Source organism: Akebia trifoliata, chromosome 13 (genome assembly GCF_017979445.1).
Source record: "Akebia trifoliata isolate Shusen 1 chromosome 13, ASM1797944v1, whole genome shotgun sequence".
NCBI classification, from domain to species: Eukaryota; Viridiplantae; Streptophyta; class Magnoliopsida; order Ranunculales; family Lardizabalaceae; genus Akebia; species Akebia trifoliata.
The window spans coordinates 11816609-11839495 of record NC_141387.1 but is presented as its reverse complement, the minus strand read 5'-3'; the positions used below and the strand labels follow the sequence as shown (position 1 = coordinate 11839495).

At 35.5% G+C, this 22887-nt stretch overlaps 1 protein-coding gene across 2 annotated transcripts; it reads right to left on the bottom strand.

Annotated features, from left to right (window-relative positions):
• Positions 1–514: 514 nt before the first annotated feature.
• On the bottom strand, positions 515–19638 carry LOC147387859 (uncharacterized). Of its 2 annotated transcripts, XM_086420093.1 has the most exons (4): positions 18792–19638; positions 12498–12568; positions 12131–12322; positions 515–1733 (listed from the first exon to the last, which is right to left on the bottom strand). In XM_086420093.1, exons 1-4 carry the CDS (start codon positions 18806–18808, stop codon positions 1696–1698), a joined length of 318 nt encoding a protein of 105 aa, XP_086276219.1. In that variant the 5' UTR covers positions 18809–19638; the 3' UTR covers positions 515–1695. The 2 variants fall into 2 exon arrangements, with proteins under 2 accessions (XP_086276219.1, XP_086276220.1); XM_086420094.1 differs by lacking the exon at positions 515–1733 and having other exon boundaries at positions 11975–12322.
• Positions 19639–22887: the final 3249 nt, after the last annotated feature.

The window sequence follows — 22887 nt, the reverse complement described above, 5'->3', positions numbered from 1 at the left end:
ATTATGTACAGGTCGAGAATGACAGACTTACGAAAAAAGTACTTTTATGTTCACATCTGATTTCCATCATTTATGCCAATTTAATCCAATAAGATGGACAAAATGGAGATTTGTAGATCCTACATCGACAATGTCTGACTACAGGGCATAGTTTCTTAAACGATTGGTTCATTGAAGACCAAAACAAAACATTGATCTTGAAACATATCAAATATTTTGTGATGTCTGAAATTGTTTCAATGATTTTCTCCAACCTAAATATTGCCTAGACTAGAGATCTCATTTTTATAATCCTTAGAAAAATTATTACTTAAAACACATGCAAACTTATAAACTTCAAAAGAATATACGATTGATCATCCATAAAATTAATATCAAACAAAAATATGTGAAACTGCACATGCATTTAGCCAAGTAAGGCAGCCTTAGTCCCAAACCACATTTTTTCTTTTCTAATATAGAAATCAGCACAAAAATGAAAATTTTGATGTAGTATTTATTTCTTGTCAATTCCAATTATCAGATTGTCAATCGTCGGGTAATTAGTTTTGTGTTATATATTAAACATGGAATTAAAATTAAACGGGACAAATCTCCATTTCGTACCCTGAATATTAGAGCTGCAACCAGGGTGGGCTGGCCCGAACTCAACACAATTGATGGGTGAACCTAGGCTGAGTTATGTAGAACGTGAATTGAGCTTAGGTTGGAAAATCTCAACCTGACCTCAATTAGGGTTGAAGGTTTGAGTAATCCAACTCGACCCAAACCTGATGCTATATACTAACATATAAATATTTATATATTTTTAATTTTGTTATTTATATTTATTTATTCCCTTTTACATATATTTGTAGTAACTAAGGAAAATAAGTGTACATTGTTCTGACCTTTCTTTCTGTTTGGGCATATACATGTCTATTAATGGTCAATAGGTTTTATTTTTTATGTTTTATTCCTTTTCTAAAATATAAAATTACCTAACTTGAGCTCAACCTGACTTTGGAATATCAAGCTCAGCTTTGAGGGTTTTGCTACTTGGGTTGAGCCCAAGTTTACCCTCCAACCCGCACAGGTTGCAGCCCTACTGAATATGACAAAAATCCTAATTCAGTACATTGCTCATTTTAACTCCCAAAACATGAATTTGCCATTTTAATAACCTACAAACTTGTGAGTTTGTTACTTTTAACATATACGAATTTGTAGATATACTGGCAAATTCATTTTCATTGCTTATAAAAATGACGAGACAGATTCATTACTTTTAAAAACGATGAATTCACTCGCAATGCATGTTTTTGGAATTAAAATGAACAGTGTACCAAAACTGGAATTTGGATATAAGTTGCACACGTTTTGGGGAAAATCCCATTTACATATGAATTGGGGTGGCGTTAGCAAATGTTTGTGTGACAATGGAATCTCTCAATTAAAAATATTTTTAAAAAAAAATACAAGAGTGGATCCAAAAAAGACCAAATCTGCTAAATTCTGTCTTCATCAACCATGCACACCAAACAAAAAGCGCCTGAATCGTGTGAGGGGTTCTGATCATATGTCTTGGTCCAATTAAATTTAGGAACCAATATTAGAAGGGCCAAAACTTACTATATTTAATAATAATTCTGGTTATTGTACTGAAACAAAGACCTGTAATTCCAATAATAAATTTTGGTTCAAGTTTGATTTTGATTAATCAAGTAACCATTGTGAGGGATGGCACTTGGTTTCTGCAAGACAGAATACAAGATAGACCAAACGCGTATCAGTAAGAGTTTTAAGTCAAACTACGAATAGGAGAAACCCTGAATTTAATTAAAGATGGAAGAAAACACAGTTAGTAATAGATTGTACACTGAAAACCCCTCGCCATTGGACTGCCTGACATAACTTTCTCTAAAAGGCTACTGAGGATTTGAAATGTGATTCTTGGTTCAAGTGTGACAATTTGAAGGGGTAATGAGAAGTTGAAACCAGTTCGTATTTACTTTATATTTGAAATAGGGTCTTAGAGACACATAGCTCGGTTGGTTTGACACATTTCAAGGCACCTTCGAGGTCATGGATTAAGTCCAAGTTCGGATTGGGCTGATCTAAATAATTAGGAGATGATCCTCACAAAAAATCAGCCCAATCTGAAACTTCTAACCCCATCAAAAGTGGTTTGGCATTGTGGACCGTCGATTTTTTATTAATAATTTGTAAATCACTTTTAATGGATTAAAAATTTCAAATTGGGCTGATTTTTTGTGAGGATCATCTACTCACCTTAGAGATCATCCTCACAAAAAATCAGCTTAATCCAAAACTTTTAAGTCATATAGAACAAATGCGTTAGAGAGCCAACAATTTGTCCTACATGGGTTTAAAGTTTCAGATTGAGCTGATTCTTTGTGAGAATGATCTCCACATCCTAATTTAAACCTTCTAACCCCATCAAAAGTAATTAGAATTGTGGAGCGTCAATTTTTATCAATAATATGTGTTTACTTTTGATGGATTTAAATAAAAGTTTCTGATTGGGCTGATTTTTTGTGATAATCAGCTCAATCCGTAACTTTTAAGCAATATGAGACAAAATTGACTCCCTAACATTGACTATTGAACGTCACCCATATATATATATATATATATATGGGGGTCGGGTTCCATGTACACACATATCCACTAGCATATCTACAACGCGTTTGGTTGTAGTGGCTAAAAGTTTTGCATTGAACTGATTTTTGGTGAGGATGATTTCTATGATGAGATCATCCTCACTAAAAATCAGTTCAATCAAAAACTTTTAGCCCACCTAAGACAAAACACATTGTACATATATGAGTAGATATGTGTGTACACGGATTCAAATTATATATATATATATGGGTCCTGTTTGGCACCCAACAATTTGCCCAATATGTTTTGTCCTACATGGGTTAGAAGTTTTGGAATAAACTGATTTTTGGTGAGGAGGAGATCATCCCCATCAAAAATCAGCTCATTCCAAAACTTCTAACCCCATCACAAATGATTTACAAAAAATAGACGGTCTACGATTTTTCAACTTGTAAACATGGGGTTAGAAGTTTTGGAATGGGCTGATTTATTATGAGGATGATCTCCTCATTCCAAAACTTCTAACCTAACCCATGTAGGACAAAACATGTTGGGTAAATTGAGATCATCCTCATAAAAAATCAGCCCATCCCAAAACTTCTAACCCATGTAGGACAAAACGTGTTGGGTAAATTGTTGGGCAAAATGTTGAGTGTTGACATTTCCCTATATATATATAGGTCCCGTTCAACACCCTACACTTTACCCTACGTGTTTTGTCCTACATGGGTTAGAAGTTTTTGTCCTACATGGGTTAGAAGTTTTGGAATATGCTGATTTTTGGTGAGAAGATCATCCTCACCAAAAATCAACCCATTCTAAAACTTCTAACCCCATAAAAAATGATTTACAAAAAATGGACGGTCCACGATTTTTTAACTTGTAAACACGGGACTAGAAATTTCGGAATGGGCTGATTTTTGGTGAGGAGGATCTTCTAACCATAGAGATCATCCTCACCAAAAATCAGCCAATTCCAAAACTTCTAACCCATGTAGGACAAAACACGTTTGGTAAAGCATAGGGTAAAGTGTAGGGTGTTGAACATTTCCCTATATATATATATATATATATATATATGGTCTTGTATTACATACAACGTTGGGAGACAATTTGTCTTTATATGGCTTAAAAGTTTTGGATTGAGATTGGGCTGATTTTTTTATGAGGATTACTAGGGTGAGCAGATTATCCTAAAAAAATACTCAACCCAATCTGAAACTTCTAACCCCATCAAAAGTAATTTATAAAATTACAGTTAAAAAATCTACGATTCACAATTCTAAACCACTTTTGATAGGGTTAGAAGTTTCAAAGTGGACTGAATTTTTTAGAGGATGATCATAGAGATCCTCACAAAGTCAGTCCAATCCAAAACTTTCAAGTCATATAGGACAAACGTTGTCTACGGAATGCTATTTCTATATATATACACAGTTTGCCAATGTGTTTCATCTTATATGGGTTATAGATGTTTTGGAATGGGCTGATTTTTTTTAAGGATAATCTCAAACTTCTAACCCCATCAAGAGTGGTCTACAAATTGACAGCCCACACTTCCTCAACTTGTAACCAGAGGTTAGAAGTTTCAAAATGGGCTAATATATATATATATATATATTAGGATCAAGAGCCAACTATTTGGCAAACGTGTTTTATCCAATATGGGTTAGGAATTTCGGAATGTGGCGGATTTTTTGACCAAATGGTTGGCTCTTGATCCTACTCATATATATATATATGTGGGTAGGGGCGGTTCATGAGACATATGTAAAAACAATGGTTTTTCAAAATATGGGTTAGAGGTTTTGGATTGAGCTGACTTTTTTTGCGAGAATGGTCACTATGATGAGAAGATTATCCTCACAAAAAAATCATCTCAATCTGAAACTTCTAAATCCATCAAAAGTGATTTACAAATTATTGGCAAAAAATCAATGGTCCACATTCTAAATCACTTTTAATGGGGTTAGAAGTTTCAGATTGGACTGATTTGTTTTTTCGGATGATCTTCCCATCATAGAGATCATCCTCACAAAAAATCAGCTCAATCCGAAATTTCTAACCCCTATTTTGAAAATTTATTAATGTTACATGATTTTTACATGTGTCCCTTGATCCGTTTGCTATATATATGGGAACGGATCAAGGGACATGAAAAAACTATGTAACATCAATAAAATTTCAAAATAAGGGTTAGAAGTTTCGGATTGAGCTGATTTTTTGTGAGGATGATCTCTATGATGGGAAGATCATCTGGAAAAAAAAAATCAGTCCAATCTAAAATTTCTAACCCCATTAAAAGTGATTTAGAATGTGGACCGTCAATTTTTACTAATAATTTGTAAATCACTTTTGATGGATTTAGAAGTATTAAATTGAGCTGATTTTTTGTGAGGATGATCTTCTCATCATAGTGACCATCCTCGCAAAAAATCAGCTCAATCCAAAACCTCTAACCCATATTTTGAAAAACCATTGTTTTTACGTATGTCCCATGAACTGCCCCCTATATATATATATATATATATATGGGTCGGGTTCAACAGTCAAAGTTATCTTATATGGGCTAAAAGTTTCGGAATGAGCTGATATTTTGTGCGGGTGATCTTTATGGTGAGAGATCATCCTCACAAAAAATCAGCCCATTTTGAAATCCCATCAAAAGTGGTTCATAAACTGATGGTCCACGACTCTTCAACTTATAAGCTGGGGTTAAAGTTCCAAAATTAGCTGATTTTTTGAGAAGATCTAAATAAAAAAATAAAATCAGCTCATTTAGAAAATTTTAGCTCATGTAGGACAGGACTTTGGCAACCGAACACTATATATATATATTTGAAAGAGCAATAACAATAGCAGAGAGGAACATATTTAGAACAAGTCAAGGACTCTTTAAAAAAGGAAAACCGAAAATGTCATTTGACGGAGATCATACGAAAAGATGTGAACTTTCTTGACTAGAAGTACGATACATGGTTAGTTAAATGACAAAACAAGATTAGAAGCACAAGGAAAAAAGCTATGAATAAGCCTAAAGAGCAAGGGTATTTGAGCATCCATGTAGATTAAATGAAATGAATGCTCAGTTGAGAAAATGACTATGAAGGTTTGGGGTGAAAAACCAGTGTACGTGAATAAGGGTGGTCAGTAAGGCCAATTTTGGAGAGTCAAATCCAGATTGTGGGATTTGCAAGGTTAGATTGTCATTCAGGATTGGAGTATGGAAGGATATCACTACTATCTTACCAAAATTTCAAAAAAAGATATCTTTCAAGATTGACCACATTTGTTGTAAATAGGGGTACATGGTTGGGGCATAGCGACATGATTTTTTAAAGAAAATAACTTCATTTGTAATGGGGGCGTATCTTCTTTTGGAGAAAGAATTTCAAGGAATTCAGAGGAATATCTTTCAAGGACTTTTTTGTTTAAATTGAATGTTATATGTGATGCTTGAGATTGGTGTAATTATTGCAATTTTCTTTTGTTTTTTTTATTTGGATGGGTGATCTCCTTGACAAAACTCCCCCGCCGTTTTGTTAATGTTATCAGAAAAAGAAAAGATTGAAAAGGGGAATAAAGTCTGCTTTAGGGAGAATAAATGGTGTGGCATGTCTCCCTTGGCAAATGCAGGTTCCTGCTTTGTATTTTATCATATAATAAAAACTACTTGTTGAAATAAAACACTATTTTCTTAGTTGTTCTCACATTTGATTTGTCAACTATGGTTGACTACGGTCTGTGTAATCAGCTATTTAAAGCCTAATTAGGGTAAAGTAATTACACAATTAAATTACAATTAAAACTTCTCTCTCTCTCAACTTGGTATCAACCCCCCCCCCCCCCCCCCCCCCCCCTCACCCACCTTGCTACAACTCCAAAACCTCGCCTTCAATTATTTTAGTGCTCCACACCCTAATTGCATCATGTGATAGGGTCTTGTAACCACCCTAAAGGGCTGCATTCACAACAGACTTGCTGTTTGATGGTTGCAACAACAAGAAGCTGCTGTTCGAGAATTTTTGGGGCACGTGACAGCCACTAAACCCCTGTTTGAGGTTTACAACAATTGCAAAACTGCTCCTTAGTGCCCTACAATTGAGTTGATGGCTGTTCGTGTCACCTATAAGAGTGTTTGATCACCTTCCACACCTCTTCCAATCGGTATTGCCAGTTTTAGGGTGCTACGATCAGTTTCTCCTTGTGAATCTTCTCATTTTCTTATTTAAACTCTCTTCCACCCAAAACACATCAATTTTTTGATGGCCTCCGGGACATCTTCTTCCTCGGTCACCAATCATAGTGATGAATTGGGTGGTATTCCCTCTCATTCGACCGTTTTCAAGCATCTAAATTATCACCTTGAAATTAGATGGTCACAATTATTTACTTTAGGCATGATCGGCTGAGATGTTTATTGGTACAAAAGGAAAGATCGGTCACCTAACAATGGCGGACAAACAACCTGCACCAACTGATACTTTTTACCCCCAATGATTTGTGAATGATTTTATGGTTTGTTCTTTGCTAGTTACAACAATGCAACCACATTGCGGTTGGTTTTATGTTCTCCAAGACCGCAAAACAAATTTGGGATTTCGCAAAAAGCATCTACTCTCAACGTCAAAACAATGTTTAGATCCTCAACTTAGAGAGTGAGATTTCCCGCTTTGCGCAAGGTGACTCTTTAGTCACCACATATATATCACAACTACATGCTCAATGGGAAGAATTGACCTTTTATTGCTATTCCTATGTTTGGAAGGACCTTTTTTATGAAGGATTATATATGTCGATTCTAGATAAGAATCGAGTTTTCCAGTTTCTAGCTAATTTTCGGAATGAGTTTGACTATACGAGAGATCATTTATTGGGTATGGATAATTTTTCGTCCCTACAGACTACGTGCTCTTATGTCTTAACGGATGAGAGTCATCGCACAGCTGTACTACCTCACTCTTCTAGAGACCACTCTACTATGCTTGCTTGCACGCCCTCTCCACAGCCTCCTAGTAGATCTCTACCTACATGCCAACTACCTAAGTGCGATCATTATGGAAAGTTGGGTCATGTAAAAGCCCACTGCTATGTACTTCATGATCGACCTAATCAACAATATCAATAGTCTCACCGATCTTCAACTCATGCAGTCTCTCAGTCGACTACTGATCATGCACCTCCTTCAATTACTACCTTTTCTTGAAATTCGGTACCTATGTCCCAGGTTGAATTTGACAAGTTCTGACAATTTTTCAATCAGATGGAGACTTCGTATCAACCGATCTCTACTTTCGCTCATTTAGGTACCTTTGCATCTGCACATAATGTTTCCACCACATCCTCACCATAGATTATTGATTATGGTGCCTCAGATAACATGACCAATATGTCCTTCCTGTTCAAAACCTATAGTGTTTGTTCTGGTTATCGCAAGATTCACCTTACTGATGATTTTTTGCCTTTTATAGCTAGTCAAGGTTATTTTTCTGTTACACATTTATCCTTAACTAATACATTGCATGTTCCTCAACTTACTATTAATCTTATCTTTGTTAGTAGCATTACCAAACATTTGAATTGTAACTTTTTTTCCCTCTCACTATGTCTTTCAGGATCTGGAATTGAAGATGACGATTGGCACTGGGCGTGAAGTGAATGGCTTATATCTCTTGAACACACCTGTGTCACCTAACTCTTATACTATTTCTCAGTTTAGTAATAGTAATCAATCTAATAAGGCCCTTGTGATGCGTTGGCACTTACATTAAGGCCATATTTCCTTTAGATATTTGAAACACATGTTCGCTGCTTTATTTAATAATATAAATTTGATTGATTTTTCTTGTGAAACTTGTCAGTTAGCTAAACATATTCGTTCTCATTAACCTATTAATGTGAATACTACTGTACCTGCTCCTCTCGACTTAATTCACTTTGATGTGTAGGACTCCTTCCCCGTCACATACATTCTTGGTTTTCGCTATTTTGTTTTGTTTATCGATGATCATAGTCGTACCACTCGGGTTTATCTTATGAAACATAAGAGTTAAGTTTATGGGATTTTCAAGCAATTTCTTGTTATGGTTCATACTTAGTTTGGTCGTACTGTCAAGACTTCCCGTTTTGATCATGCTACCGAGTACACTTACAGTGAAGTCTTGAAGATTTATTTAGAGTCTGACAATGAGCATCAATGTCCAATATTAAGACTCCTCAGCAGAATGGCCGATCAGAAAGAAAAAATCACCATATTTTGGAGTTAGCTCGTGTCATTTCTATTGACATGAACGTGTTACAATCCTATTAGGCCGATGCAATTCTTATTACGGTTAACATTATCAATCAGACACCCTCTCGGGTTCTTTAGTTTGCCACTTCCCCCTCTCAACTTCATCCAGATTGTCTTTTGTTTCCACTTCCTCCTCGTGTATTTGGGTGCGTTTGTTTTGTTCAAATTCTTGATTAAACTTGTACTAAACTTGATCCTAAAGCCGTCAAATGTATTTTTTGGGTTATTCTTCTATCCAGAATGAATACTGATGTTATCTTCCCTTTCAACGGCATTTCATTTCTTGGGATGTCTCTTTCTTTGAGCATACCTCATTCTACATTGAGTCAGTCTAAGTAATTTCCTCTAGATTCTCCTAATGATGACCCCTTTTTCTTTATTACTTCCTCTTCCCATGCTTATTCCTCCTCCTCCCTTGTAAGCACACAATACTGCCGTCACTTCTATGCCAGACCAATTCACTCTCTCACATCCAATTCCGCCTCCTATTGACCCTTGTGATGATCAGCCTATTGCCACTCGTAAGGGTAAGCACACTTATACCTATCCTATTTCTAAATATGTATCTGATTCCGTACTCACCCTCCTATTAGAATTTTCTTTCTTTTATTTTTGTTGTTTCTCTTCCTAATATTGTTGCAGATGTTATTGCACATCTTGAGTGGCGAACAACTATGATTGATGAATTGAATACTCTTGAAAACTCTTGGGAATTTATTCCTTTTCCACTTGGAAGGAAGGCTGTGAGATGTCGTTGGATATTCACCATTAAACATAATTCTGATGGTTCTATTGCTCGGTATAAAGCCTGTCTGGTGGCCAAAGGATATGCTCAAACTTATGAGATTGATTACCAGGAAACATTTGCTCCTATTGTCAAATGACCACCATTCATGTTCTCTTTTCTATTGCTACTATCTAAGGGTAGTCCCTCGTTCAGATAGATGTCAAAAACACATTTCTTAATAGTGATCTTCAGGAAGAAGTCTATATGGTCCAACTTCCTGATTTTCTTGCATCTGCTTCTTCTAGACATGTCTGTCGCCTTCGTCGTTCTCTCGATGGACTGAAGCAATCTCTTCGCGCATGGTTTAAGCGTTTTACTAAAGTAATGCATCAATTTGAGTTCCATCAGAGTTCTGTTGATCATATCCTTTTCCTTCGTCACTCCCAAGGTAAAATCGTCGCTCTAATTGTTTATGTGGATGATATTGTCCTTACTGAAGATGATTGTGATGACATTATCATGATAAAGTCTTACTTAGGACGTCAATTTGAGATTAAAGACCTTGGGCATCTTTGTTATTTTTTTGGCATTGAGATTGCATGGTCCCATTCTAGTTTATTTATCTCTCAGTGTAAATATGTTCTTGATTTACTACGTGACTCCGGTCAGCTTGGTTCTCGTCCAGCCGATACTCCTATTGAGCAGAATCATAGGTTGGCTGATTCTGAGGAAGAGTGTTTGTCTAATATTGGCTAGTATTAGTATCTTGTAGAAAAATTGATCTATTTGTCTATGACTTGTCCTGATATTGCCTATACTGTTAGTTCTATAAGTCAGTTTATGCACTCCCCTCGCACATCTCACCTTACTATTGTCTATCGCATTCTTAGATATCTCAAGGGATATCCTGGTCGAGGTATTTTCTTCAGTAATTATGGTCATCTTCGCATTGAGACATGGACAGATGTAGATTATACTGGTTCAATGATTGATAAATGGTCCACTTCTGGATACTATACTAAAGTTGGTGGCAAATTAGTAACTTAGCGTAGTAAGAAGCAAGATGTGGTTTCTCGATCCAGTGCTGAGTCAAAATACAGAGCTATGACACTTGGAGTGTGTGTTCTTGTGGCTCAAAACCTTGCTAACTGATTTATGTCTTCCTGTGATAACCCTTTTTTCACTATATTATGATAATAAATCAGCTATTAACATAGTAACAAATCCAGTCCCTTATGATAGAATGAAACATATCGAGTTGATCAACATTTCATTAGAGAAAAGATTGTTTCTGGGTAGGTTTGTACTTTTTTGTTCCTATATCTCAACAACTTGCCGATATTCTTACCAAGGTGTTAGCAAAATCGCGTTTGAAGGTATCTTGTCCAAGTTGGGTGTTGCCGATATCCACGGATCAACTTGAGGGGGAGTGTTGAAATAAAACACTATTTTATTAGTTGTTTATGTTGCCACTAATCACATTTGATTTGTCAACTATGATTAACTACAATATGTGTAATCATCCATTTAAAGCCTAATTAGGGCTAAGTAATTAATCAATTAAAACCTCTCTCTCTCTTTCAACTCTACTACCTATTGAAAAATTCATGATGCAATCCAGAGATAAGATAACATTAGATTTCAGTTTTAGAAGACTCTTTGATGCTCATTGTAATTGGATTCACTGGTTAAATGTCAAATATTACCAAATCACCAGTGTTTTTGTCTAATCTTTCAATAAATCCCTTATGCAGGTTCCAAGTTAGTTGAAATTTCCAATGTCATGGGTAACTTTCTACATCCAGTCCGTTTTCTAGAATATTTCTTTTAGTGGATGATATTATGGCTCATGGCATTAGTTCAGTCAGCTTTTATTCCATGTGAAGGTTGTATGGGGAGTCATCAATCTAATTCATTGCAATGTTACTTGTTTTGTGTGGTCTCATTTCTTCTCTTTGTTACTTTGGATGTCTGCCCTTTTCGATTTGTTCTTTGCTTGAAAGTTGTCAATCACAGGCATCTCAAGGGAGAGAGGAGGATGTGCCATCAAATTTGTTTTCCTGTCAATCGGGGTCTTAGGAAGAAGAATAGACGAAATTTTTTTATGGGAAGGAGCAATCAGTTCAGCCTTTTTTTGTTGTGTGTGTGTGTGTGTGCAAGCTGATTGAGGAATTTAGGAATGTGTTCTTTGAAGATCTATTATTCAGATGGGAATCACCATGCAAGCCCGAGGGCTTGACAATTATAGCACGGTACTAAGATGGTCAGATCATTTATTTTAACATCAATACATCTATACCTTTTTTTAAAATAAAATAAACCAATCCAATAACTAGGATGAGGAGCAGATAATAACAGTAAAGATTTTTATTAAAGCGTGCATCTATTTGTATAATTGTGTGCCAACATGATCGAACCTAACTGGGTAACTAACAACATGCATTCTTCCCACCTTTAAGAATTTGATCATATAAAGAAACAGACAATAATTTAGCCTGTACACTTACCTGAGGTATTTACAAGAGAACTTGAAATACATTTGTCATCCATCCAAAGTGACCAACGTATTACGATCAAGAAAAACAGCTCATCAGATAGAATGAAAACTTTAGCACCGAACTGAACCCCGAAGTAGAAATCGAGCTTTCCTACACACCCTGGTCTGATAATCTTCCCAGGGAGGTATAAGAGATCATAACCTGAAAACAGACCATATCTTAAATACTTGAGAGCCAATTCATTGAACTAACATTGTAAGGCATAACCAAATTTCACTTTGTTCATCCAATATATGACGTGACAGTAACAGCATCTCAATAGTGAAAATTGTATGAAGTTAATGAAAAAAATTAAATGAATGGTAAGAGTAAATACCTCGTGGAGTTGACATTAGTCCAGCATAATGAGATAAGCAGTGAATTGGGCACCAGAGCATGAGACATCCCCTGGAAGTACCGGGAATTTTAATGTAAGATATACATGTGAACATAATGAAGATAGATTATGCATCCAATCTAATTGTTCTGTCAATCAAAATTCCAAACCATACATGAGAATAAGTTTCTGTTATTGCTAAAACAAATGGAGAAAAAAGTCAATTTGCTTACATAAGCGAACAGATATGTATAGAAATGAGCCAATATCCAATGTGTATACCTCACCCAAGGATCAGAATCAATATCCAATATCAAAGCAGGAATGTTAAACATGTGAGCACTAAATTTGAGAGGTCCAAAGTCTCTAGAGTACAAGCTCACATGTACGTGAGTGTGGATCATATTATCTCTTTTGTAATTTTTTGATTCTTGATAAAGGGGTTTTCTTGTATTTCTACTCCAACTAGTGCTGTCACATCTCTTACAATGTCCAAACAATTCTTGACTGACATTATTACTCATTAGCAACAAATTTTGATTTTTTACTAGTAAATCTTTATGGTTCAATCCATAAAGATAGTGGTGGGGATGTCAAAGAATTTGTATTAGGTGGCTAAATTTAAGATGGGCTTTTAGTGTATTATGTCACTTACAGGTCAAATTAAAAGAACTTTTTTTACAGTACAACAATAAGACTAACTATAATTTATAGACCTGCATCTACAATAGTTAATAAGCATGTCCATAAAATGAGTAGCAGAGATAGGGCTGTTGAGATGAATGAGTGGTTAAACCTATGTAACCAGATTCGTTCTTACTAGACCAAACTGCGAACGAGTATGAAGGAACCAGTTTGAGAAACCATTTGCACCAGGTTTGTGGAATATACCAAACCCAAGCTAACCAATTTGCAAACCAACCATTACAGTCGTTAGAACTTCTTAACATTGTAGATGCACTTGTTACTTACATATGATTATATATCTTCACAAGCAAACCAAAGTAGAGAACCAAAAATTGATTTGTCTCTGACTACCCCCAAGAACTGGGCTTGTTCTAGAGTGGTGAATTGCAAACCCAAATTTTAACTGAGCAAACGATGGACTAGATAGCATAGGGTTAAGCAATAAAGTAAAAAATAAATGAGTACGCTTGAGGGAATCTTAGGAAAATCTCAATAAAATATAAAATAAGGAAAGTCGACAAAGAGGTTTAGGTATATACAATGAAGATTAATGGAGGCGTCAATTATGAGCATTTTGGTGCAAGTTGAAGAAGGCAAGAGGACATAATGGTCTTGCTACCAAAATCCACTGAGATTCAGCCTCATGTCCCTCAGATTCGTCCCTTTTAATTATAAAAGAAAAAAAAAAAAGGCAAGAGGAAGGAGAAACTAGTATGGATTGAAGTAGAAATAAGCTATCCAACGAAATGTTTGATGGAAGATACAATTGAATGGTGAAAAAAGATTCATCTTAGAAACCCCAATTGTCAAGCAACGCATAGATGATGAGTTGAAGGTCTCGATTGACGTGGTATCTTCTTCATGCAGCAATAATAGATGTAGATGATGTAAAGTCTGTTGTATCCGCGGTAAGTGGTCTGTGATTGTAAATAGGGTTGTCAGCCTTGGAGGGAGCACATGAAACATAAATTTAATTTCACAAGGAACTAATGGCTTTCCAAGTAGTACTTTGAAATTGAATAATTTTTGGGGAATTCTTTCGTTATTTTAGTTCCTGAGGTTTCTTTAAAGAGAATTTTGGTTGGTTTCTTTTCTACAAACTTTGGATGTTTCTTCGCTCTAGAGATCCTAGGGGTTGGTCAATTTTCAAGAAAAAAAACTGGGAAAAATGGCCTTTTATATTTTCATGTGGCCAATCCATTTAAACCTCACTTTAAAAGGGTCACACAAAGTCTTAAGACGATAGTTGGCCTAGATATGTCATTGGGTAAATACGAATACTGGATCTCAATATACCCACCAATTTCTCCAAGTTGTCATAACTCGGTTTAAGCTGAATTGACGCTCAAACTAGATATCATCTCATAGCAACAAATGATCCCTCAAGTACTTGAGAGTGAGAAATGTCTAATACTAAACAAAGGTATTACCTGCAAATTGAACCTAATAAATCCAAGTATTAACGTCCCCTTCGAAAATGAACAAGGGCCAATGTCAACAATTGGTGATGCCATTATCCCCAAAGCTTCTCTTAAAATTACAAAGATGAACAGAAAGAGGGGATTTCATTTTTCTCAACCCCTAGAAACTCCTGAATTTGGAGAGATATTTACCATAAATAAAAAGGAAGCAGAACTAACACAATCTTTGAAAATCCACATGACCCATTTCAAGCAAAAGCCCATCCTCCCAAGTAAGAATAACAAGGTCATTAGCTTCTCCATAGGAATTTAGCACATTATCTCTGAATCCCATACTGAACCCTTGAACCACTGCACTCATTAATGTAGAACCCAATCTAGAACGTGTCCAACTCTTAACAAAATCCACCAAGACAAATGAAATCATTGAAGGGAGCACAGAGCAAATTTTGGTACCAAGCTTGACAATGAATGATCTTATACATGCTCCCCACCAACTAATGGTTTAAAATCTACACGCCAATATGTTTCCTCTTTGGAATCAAGGAAATGAAGATGCTATTTTAGAACAATAGTTAAGGTCAACATCTACTTGGAAGTCTAACACCATCTCCATAAACTCGTCGCCAATAGTAGGAAGATGACTCAAGAGTATAACATAGAATATAACTCAACCATCTCCATGGATTTTTTTCCTTTAGAGCTTTAAGTTGTTTATGAAACATGTATCTAGGCATTCACTTTTTCTTTTCTTTTCCTTTCTTTTCTTTTCTTTTTTTCATTTTTTACAAGAATATCAAGGCATTCCCTCAAAAGAGAATGAATTTCATAACTCCACATCCTTCAATGTTGTGGATTTGAAGTCACATTCTCAACTGAAAGGGAGAAGGAAGGAGAGAAATACACCCCTAGTCAAAAAGGAAAAAGCACATGGTTTGATGTCAGTCTAGGAATTGGTATATGAGAAACATTGAAGAAATATTTCTCTCGGTTTCTAGATATATGAAATCAATCCAGCCTTCAAATAATAATGTTTTCTACGATATTTTACCAAATGAACATTGCTACTTCCAACTAAAGATCCTTGAGAAGATTTCTATTAGCAAATTCCCAAAAGTCTTTCACGCTTACACACCTAGATATGTTGTTTTTTAGCATTAGAAGACACAAAAATGTTGAAATCCTACCAATGCACCAAACGAAGTCCCATAACCCACCACATCATCCAGCTCTTCCCAAAATCGAGTATGAAAATTCCCATTTTGAAATCTTACCAATGCATCAAATAAGTCCCATAACCCACCACATCATCCAGCTTCTTTCCAAAACTAAGAATGAAAATTCCCATTAGTGGGGATGAGCACACTATTGAGGACTCATTAGAATTGTTACCCTACATAACTGCAAAAAACCATTATGGAAAAGGCCCCAACTAAAATTTTGTAGTTCAACAGTCTTATTCTCAAAGAATGAGGATAATGCATGTTGTACCCAAACCCAAGAAGTCATTCAACCTGTAATCTCTATTACCCCATGGATTACTATCGATATGATCCTCCAATTTTTCGAGGCATGACAATGTGGCTCCTCAACTTACAATCAAGCTTTTAACCACCACATTTCCATCTTAATTATCTAATACCCTAACATTCCAACACAAAATTAGAGTTTCATCGATTGACAGTAATCTTCCTCTTAACTTCAATGGCTACATTCAACAAACTCCCCATCAAAGTTCAGTCGACAAACCAACCCATGTTTCCCTCCAGAAAGCCTTGGCAACCTAGTCCTAGAGTAGAAACAGTACCTGCTCCCTTATCGCTTACTTCCACCAATGCATAGGACATACATCTGTCCCAACATGTCCACTACACTACTAGCTCAATGAGACCTTACGAAAAAATATTATGGATTGTCTCTCAGCCTCTGGCTTCCCTCTTGGAGTGCATTGCAGTTCCAAATCACGAATAGGCTCTATGAACCCACTATCTCCTTGTCTCTGTCGCAAAACCAATTTCCCCAACACCACTAATAGAAGGGCCTAAACTAGTGAGATCACTTCTTGACATTGAATACAAGAAAGCTTCATCAACTTAACTCTGCCTAATCCAATGGAAGATCAGAATTTAGATTTGAGAGGTCAAGTTTGGCAAAATTCTAAATCTAAGATCATCTGCATAGCCCCTAAGGAAAGTCTACTATGTCTTGTGTAGTGGACATGTTAGGACAGATGTATGTCCTATGCATTGGTAGAGATAAGCGATGTTGGACATGTTGAAAACTAAGGAATAGAAAAAATTTCCGGTGGAGCAGTGAAATACACAAAGATTAGAAAAAACACTAACAGCAAAAGAACTGTTGCTAGGCCAACACTAACGTCAAGAGACGAAAGCCAGGGGAGCCTCCCAACTCAAAATTTGAATAAAGGATCATAAACATTGGTCTATTAAAGTAAGAAGAAAAAAATAGAAAAATTGATATTTATGTCGACAACTCTTACCAAAGAAATCCACCATTAATTTCCACTTAAAATGTGCTAAAAAACCAATCCAAGGTAATTAAGAAACCCAATCAACACATCATAAATAGTGATCAAAAGGCGTGAACCTTACAATGTGTTCTACAATTGCAGTAAGAATTCTGAGGACTGACAATCCCAATCTACTAGACTCAGACAACAATCGTTAGTCAATCAATGATAAGTTAAGGAACAAGAAGTATGAAGTATGTAGGATATGACCAGCCTATTGAGTTTAGTCTCACATCGGACACTCATTGCCTTGTCTCTCTCCTTATAAGCTCATTGCCAATTGGTTTTGAGTTGTACCCCCAAATTTGTCACAGCCTTGGTCCTAGACCCGGGGGGGGGTGCAAATCTAGAAAATTCAATACTGGGGAGAGATCGGAGAACTCCAATGAAGGGGATGTAAGCGATTTCAAGAAATTGGGGCTCTTAATAGTAACCCTATGCCAATGTGAAAAAGGGTAAGGAGAGAGACTAAATCGACCTGTAGTTTGATTTCGATATACAATTTGATGGCCTTAGATCGAATCTGGAGCCTAGAAAAAATCTAGGGAGCAAGATTAGAGAAGCCGATGTTAAATTTGGGAGTCCTATCCAGAGGGCCCAAGTTTAGGAAGACAGGATTGACCACAATTAACAAAAAGAGTGACAGGGAATTCAATCAAGCGTGTTGTTTGGGACGTCGGTCATCTAGGGCATAGTCAACGAGCGACCTTCATTAAGTAGTACTTAAGGAAGACAACGTACGATTAGGATAGGTATGTTGCCTTCCCTTGCTCTCAATTATCAGCAAATCTCTGGCAGTATTCTGCCCAATATCATGATGGAAAAGAAGTTCATATTTCCTTCTCAAATCTAGAAGATAATCTCATCTGGTTTTTAAAGTAATCCATAACACGATTGCTATGTCCAATTATAAATTTGGTATGGTAATCATTCATCTTTTCACCAACCTTTCCATGCTTTGGTTTCTATTTTTGTATCTCTGTATATTTTAAAATGCAGAAGAAATGCAGAATAAAAGGTCAAACAATCAAGTGATTTACTCTAGTCAATCACAAGCTAATTTCTCTCTTAGTACCAGGAAAGTATCCAGAGTGGATTTCCTATCATAAGTTCATGCAGCTACAATTTCTTCTTCCGAAAAAAAAAAAAAAAATCAAACAAAAAATACTTAGCGGATCTAGCTTAAATAAAAAGAAAAACCATCAAACAATTTATCAACTACAAACTAAATGGAATTTAGGCAAAGAATAAAAAACTGAGAAATGACACCTCATTTCTTTTTTCTTTTCATTTTTTTTATTTTTGGATAATAATGATACAACTCATCTTTTATGCAATTCAGATGACAACAATATAGACTTCTACTCAAGATAAACCAAACAATCTTCAAGACAGCCAAAACGAAATACTAATCCAAGGGCCGTGCTAAGACAGAAACGCTACTCTCTGATCATGAACCAGTGCCTTAATTTAGAACGAGGTCATTTACAATCAGCATTGGTAAGATGACACTAGCAACAAATTATCTACAGATTCGAGGTGTAATAACAGATCCAAAGAGATCGTTGACAAGCACTGAAGCAAGCATAGAAGAACTATAAGTGGGATGCAATTTAAGTAATACAATACAAGAGGTTTAGATAGCTAGACACTTACTTGACCATAACACCCATTCTGAGGCTTCACTGATGAATCTGTCTTGTCAAACCAGCAGCCATTCTCAATGCAATCAATAAGATGCACTATTGCACTTGTTACTTGTTGCTGTACTTCTAGAAGGACGTGACTTGAACATTCATATTGTCCTAATAAACCTCCCCCTCATCACCCCCACAACCCCACAAAATAATCCAGAAAGGAACCTAAACAAAACATAAGGATAAAAAAGGCTCACTCAAGCCAGTAAAACTAAAATTAGCTGTTACATCCATTTGGTTATCTTTACTATTTGACAATCTAAACATATGGAATGAGCTTAACCAGAAGCTAACAACTGCCTATGCCTTAATCTAATTAGCTTGACACTTAAAACTAGAGACAGATGACAGCTTTCTACACCGTAATCTAGTGAGTTGGCATTCAAAAACTAATAACAGGTTGCCAATACATGCCAATAATTGTAACTACTGGGCCCTTTACTGACAGTTGCTTGCAAGAGCAACAAAATATAACTAAAGACAGCTGCATCATATTAGGATCAATGGAATGCAAAACCCTTAGACAACCAAATTTACCTCTAAAACAGACAGACATAAGGTGAAGGTATAGTGATAGCTCAGTTTAACTGTTGAAACTGAACTAAAGTCAACAAAAGCAGCCACTAGAGTAATTCAAGCAACTGAACAAAGATCCGAATAAGAGCAATTAAATAGGTAAATCAAGAGAGTTTAAAAAATGGAATTGAAATGTAATCTGACCACTAGACATTGACTGCCATGATAGTACAAAAGGAAGAAGTAACTTCAATAATAACATAGCAAAATTACCAAGCTCATTTGATAGCCCATACCCATAGCAATACTCTTCATAAATGATGCTGCACTGCTTCCCCGAGAGAATGATAACTTGATAAGTACAAAACTTGGAAGACATGCAACACAGAAGCAGAGGTTCAACAGGTTGGAAGCACATAGTGTGCATGTCAGTTTGGTATACGGATGCATACACATACTTCTGCATGCATGCATGCAAACACAAAAGGAAACAAGGTGGTGGAACGACGAGGTTCAGAAAATCATCAAAGGAAAATGATATATTAAAATTCTTGAGAAATTACAAGAAACAAAAATTGTAATAATTAATTACTTATTAAAAAAAATTTAAAAGATATAAAATGCTAAAATAAATAAAAATAGAAGAAGCAGCCAAAAAATAGTAGTTAGTGAAGCTAACAGAGGCGCATGATGAGTGTGTGTGTATATGTAGGGGACTAGAACAGGTGAGAAAAAGTAGAACCTAGACAGCATACGGGATGCCACTTTGGTAATGACACAGAGATGAATGGCTAGAAAAAAAATGAGTGATCAAGAAACCCCCTGAAGCAACCATTATCATTACCTGGGTTCTATTATCCATCATAATGGAGAGAATGTGAGGATATTGCATATAAAAATTAGAAATGAAGGGATAATGTCAAACTGTGCTTATGAAACATTTCGAGAACGAAACGCCACATCAAATTGAAAAAAAAATTATAAGATGGCAGTATGACTTGTTGTGCTTTATGCAGCCAAAAGTTGGGTAACCAACAAACATGTTCATAAATTTAGCATAACATAGCAAAGACAAGAAGGCTGAGATGGATGAGTGAAAAGAATAAGAAAAGTAAATAAGAAATGATCAAGTTCATGAAAAAGATAGAATAGCCCAAATAGGCGATAAACTAAGGGAAAGTCGATTGAGATTGATAACAGCTCCAGTTAAAAGAAAAGTGCCCACTGAGGAGCAAAAGGAAGACTAAAGCAGACTTGAACTGAGATCATGAAATCTGATATGAACAGCATGTAATTAACAGAAGACATGGCTTTAGAAAGATTATAATGGAGGAACAAGATCCATTTAGGTAGCTCCATATTTTAGGGATAAGGCATTGACCATGACAATCATAACATATAGAATACAAATAGAGATTCTTATTAATATAATATACAGATAAAGTCATAAGTAAAATTAATATATATTCTTAAAATATAAATATTTCAAAGAAAAGCAAGATAAATATATCTAGTTTCACACTTTAACAGTCTTTGGCACTTAGATATAATAATGGACCAAATCCATGGTCCCCGCATATTCTCAGCAAGGATATTTTCTATGCACACATTTGAAAGAACAGTAAGATATCTAATAATAAACAAATATATATAATTATAAATTCTCATTTCACATTTATATTTTTAAGAAGTTGACTCTTGTGCTTGAACTTTACTCTCATAGTTCCCATATTTTATGCCAACCATGCATCCTTTTGCAAAGGAATTGTGTAGATAGGCATCATGGTGTTAAAAAGCAACTGAGTTTATGTAGAATATTGAAGAGTGACATAAAATTCGCATGTTGGAGAGTATGAAATAAAATTTGCATAGCGGAAGCCTTATTTTTGGAAGTCATGTTTCTTATGTGTATGATCCTAGGGAAATAGCATATACATGTATTTCTTATTGTTTTCACATTTCATAATATGTATATGGATGAAATAGCATATAATATTTAAGGTGATCGATTCAATAAAATCAAGAACTATAAAACAATAATGAAAACATTCCATCATGGAGAGATCCTTGCCTTATCTACGAAGCTAATATCTGAAATAGAAACCGAAAAAAATAAAAAGAAGAAGAAGATAATAGTATGGGCTTTAATCTAGCATTTTAAGTGTGGCTGTTGGATAAAATCACAATTCCATCAAGGGAGGCATGGATCTATCACAACAGGAGCACAAACAAGGCAAACTCCATCCCTTTGAGCATAAATTTGAGAATTGGAATTTGGAAGCAACAGTGAGCTCTACGTAGAAGAATCTGACTACACAAGTGATGCAAGATGAAGAGGGAATAAGATGAATATGGGGGTTTTGGGAATCTGGTTTGGGATTTAGGCTAAGGATTTGTGCTACGATAGGATTACCCAAAGGGTTTAGGATGGAACCAATAAGGGTTTCGTTGTGGGGTTTAAACATAGCATTTTGCAATTATGTTTAAGAGTTTAGGATTATATGGTAAAGGAAATAGTTAAAGGTTAAAATTTGTAGGTTAAGGATTGAGAAAAAAGGGTTTTAACAATCAAGAATTCAAGAGTTCTTGAATTCAAGAAAATCAAGAACAAGGAAATTAAAAGAAATCAAGAAAAGAGAAAGAACATTAAAGAGAGAAAAAACATGAAAGATTTAACTTGGAGTCACCCCAGTGATTTTCATGGTAACACCAAGTTGAATGGACAAACTTTCAAACAAGAAACCAGAAGATTCTATAAATTTTATACCGATAGCACTCACAAAATAGCATAAAAATGTGTTTAAATACTAAAGCAAAAGCCTAAAGGGAAGGACCTAAACTACCCTTAACTTAAAGATAAATTACAAAAATTCTCTAATTTTCATAACTTTATCCCTTCTAAATTTTCAACCTCATTAAACTTAATAAAAAGACGTACTAAAGTTACCAAACTACCCTCAAACATCTATACTATGACCATGGACTAATAAAGCATGAAAATAAGCTCAAAAACATAAAAATAAATCCAAAATAAAAGCCTAAAAAACTCTAATCTTCAAACTTTTATTCGCTCATCAACAAGATACTAATAGCCTTGTAAGTCTCAGTTGGACTTAATGAACCCAGTGAGTAATTGGACAGGTAACAGGGTAGATAAATAAGTGCTTGAGTGAAAGCACCGAATTAAATCTTATAAAGAAAAAGATGAACCAACTACTTCGCAAACCGTCAGGTTTAAAACATATGCTAAAACTAATGGATGGGAAAGCAGGTCAAAACAATGAACTTACAAGGATGCCAACAAGGACCTTAAAAAGGATTATACAAGAGATCTCAAATTAAATATTGGAAGAACCAATGACTCGGAAGAATAAGAACACTGAATAGACTAAAAACGATTTCTAGGAAGGTTATTAATAAGCATCCAAATGTCCACACTTCGGATGCTGCATTGCTGGTCTCAGGATTGGAAGGGCAGTTATGCTAGGTTGACAAACAAACAAACCCTCATCAATCTACTTCACATGCAACCTCATGAT

Excerpts from the sequence above, each read along its gene's own strand:
- LOC147387859 (XM_086420093.1), bottom strand. Across the intron at positions 12,323-12,497 it reads ACTAATGTCAACTCCACGAG|GTTATGATCTCTTATACCTC; the intron begins GTATTTACTCTT and ends GTCTGTTTTCAG. Across the intron at positions 1,734-12,130 it reads TTCTCTTGTAAATACCTCAG|AAACCAAGTGCCATCCCTCA; the intron begins GTAAGTGTACAG and ends TCTGTCTTGCAG.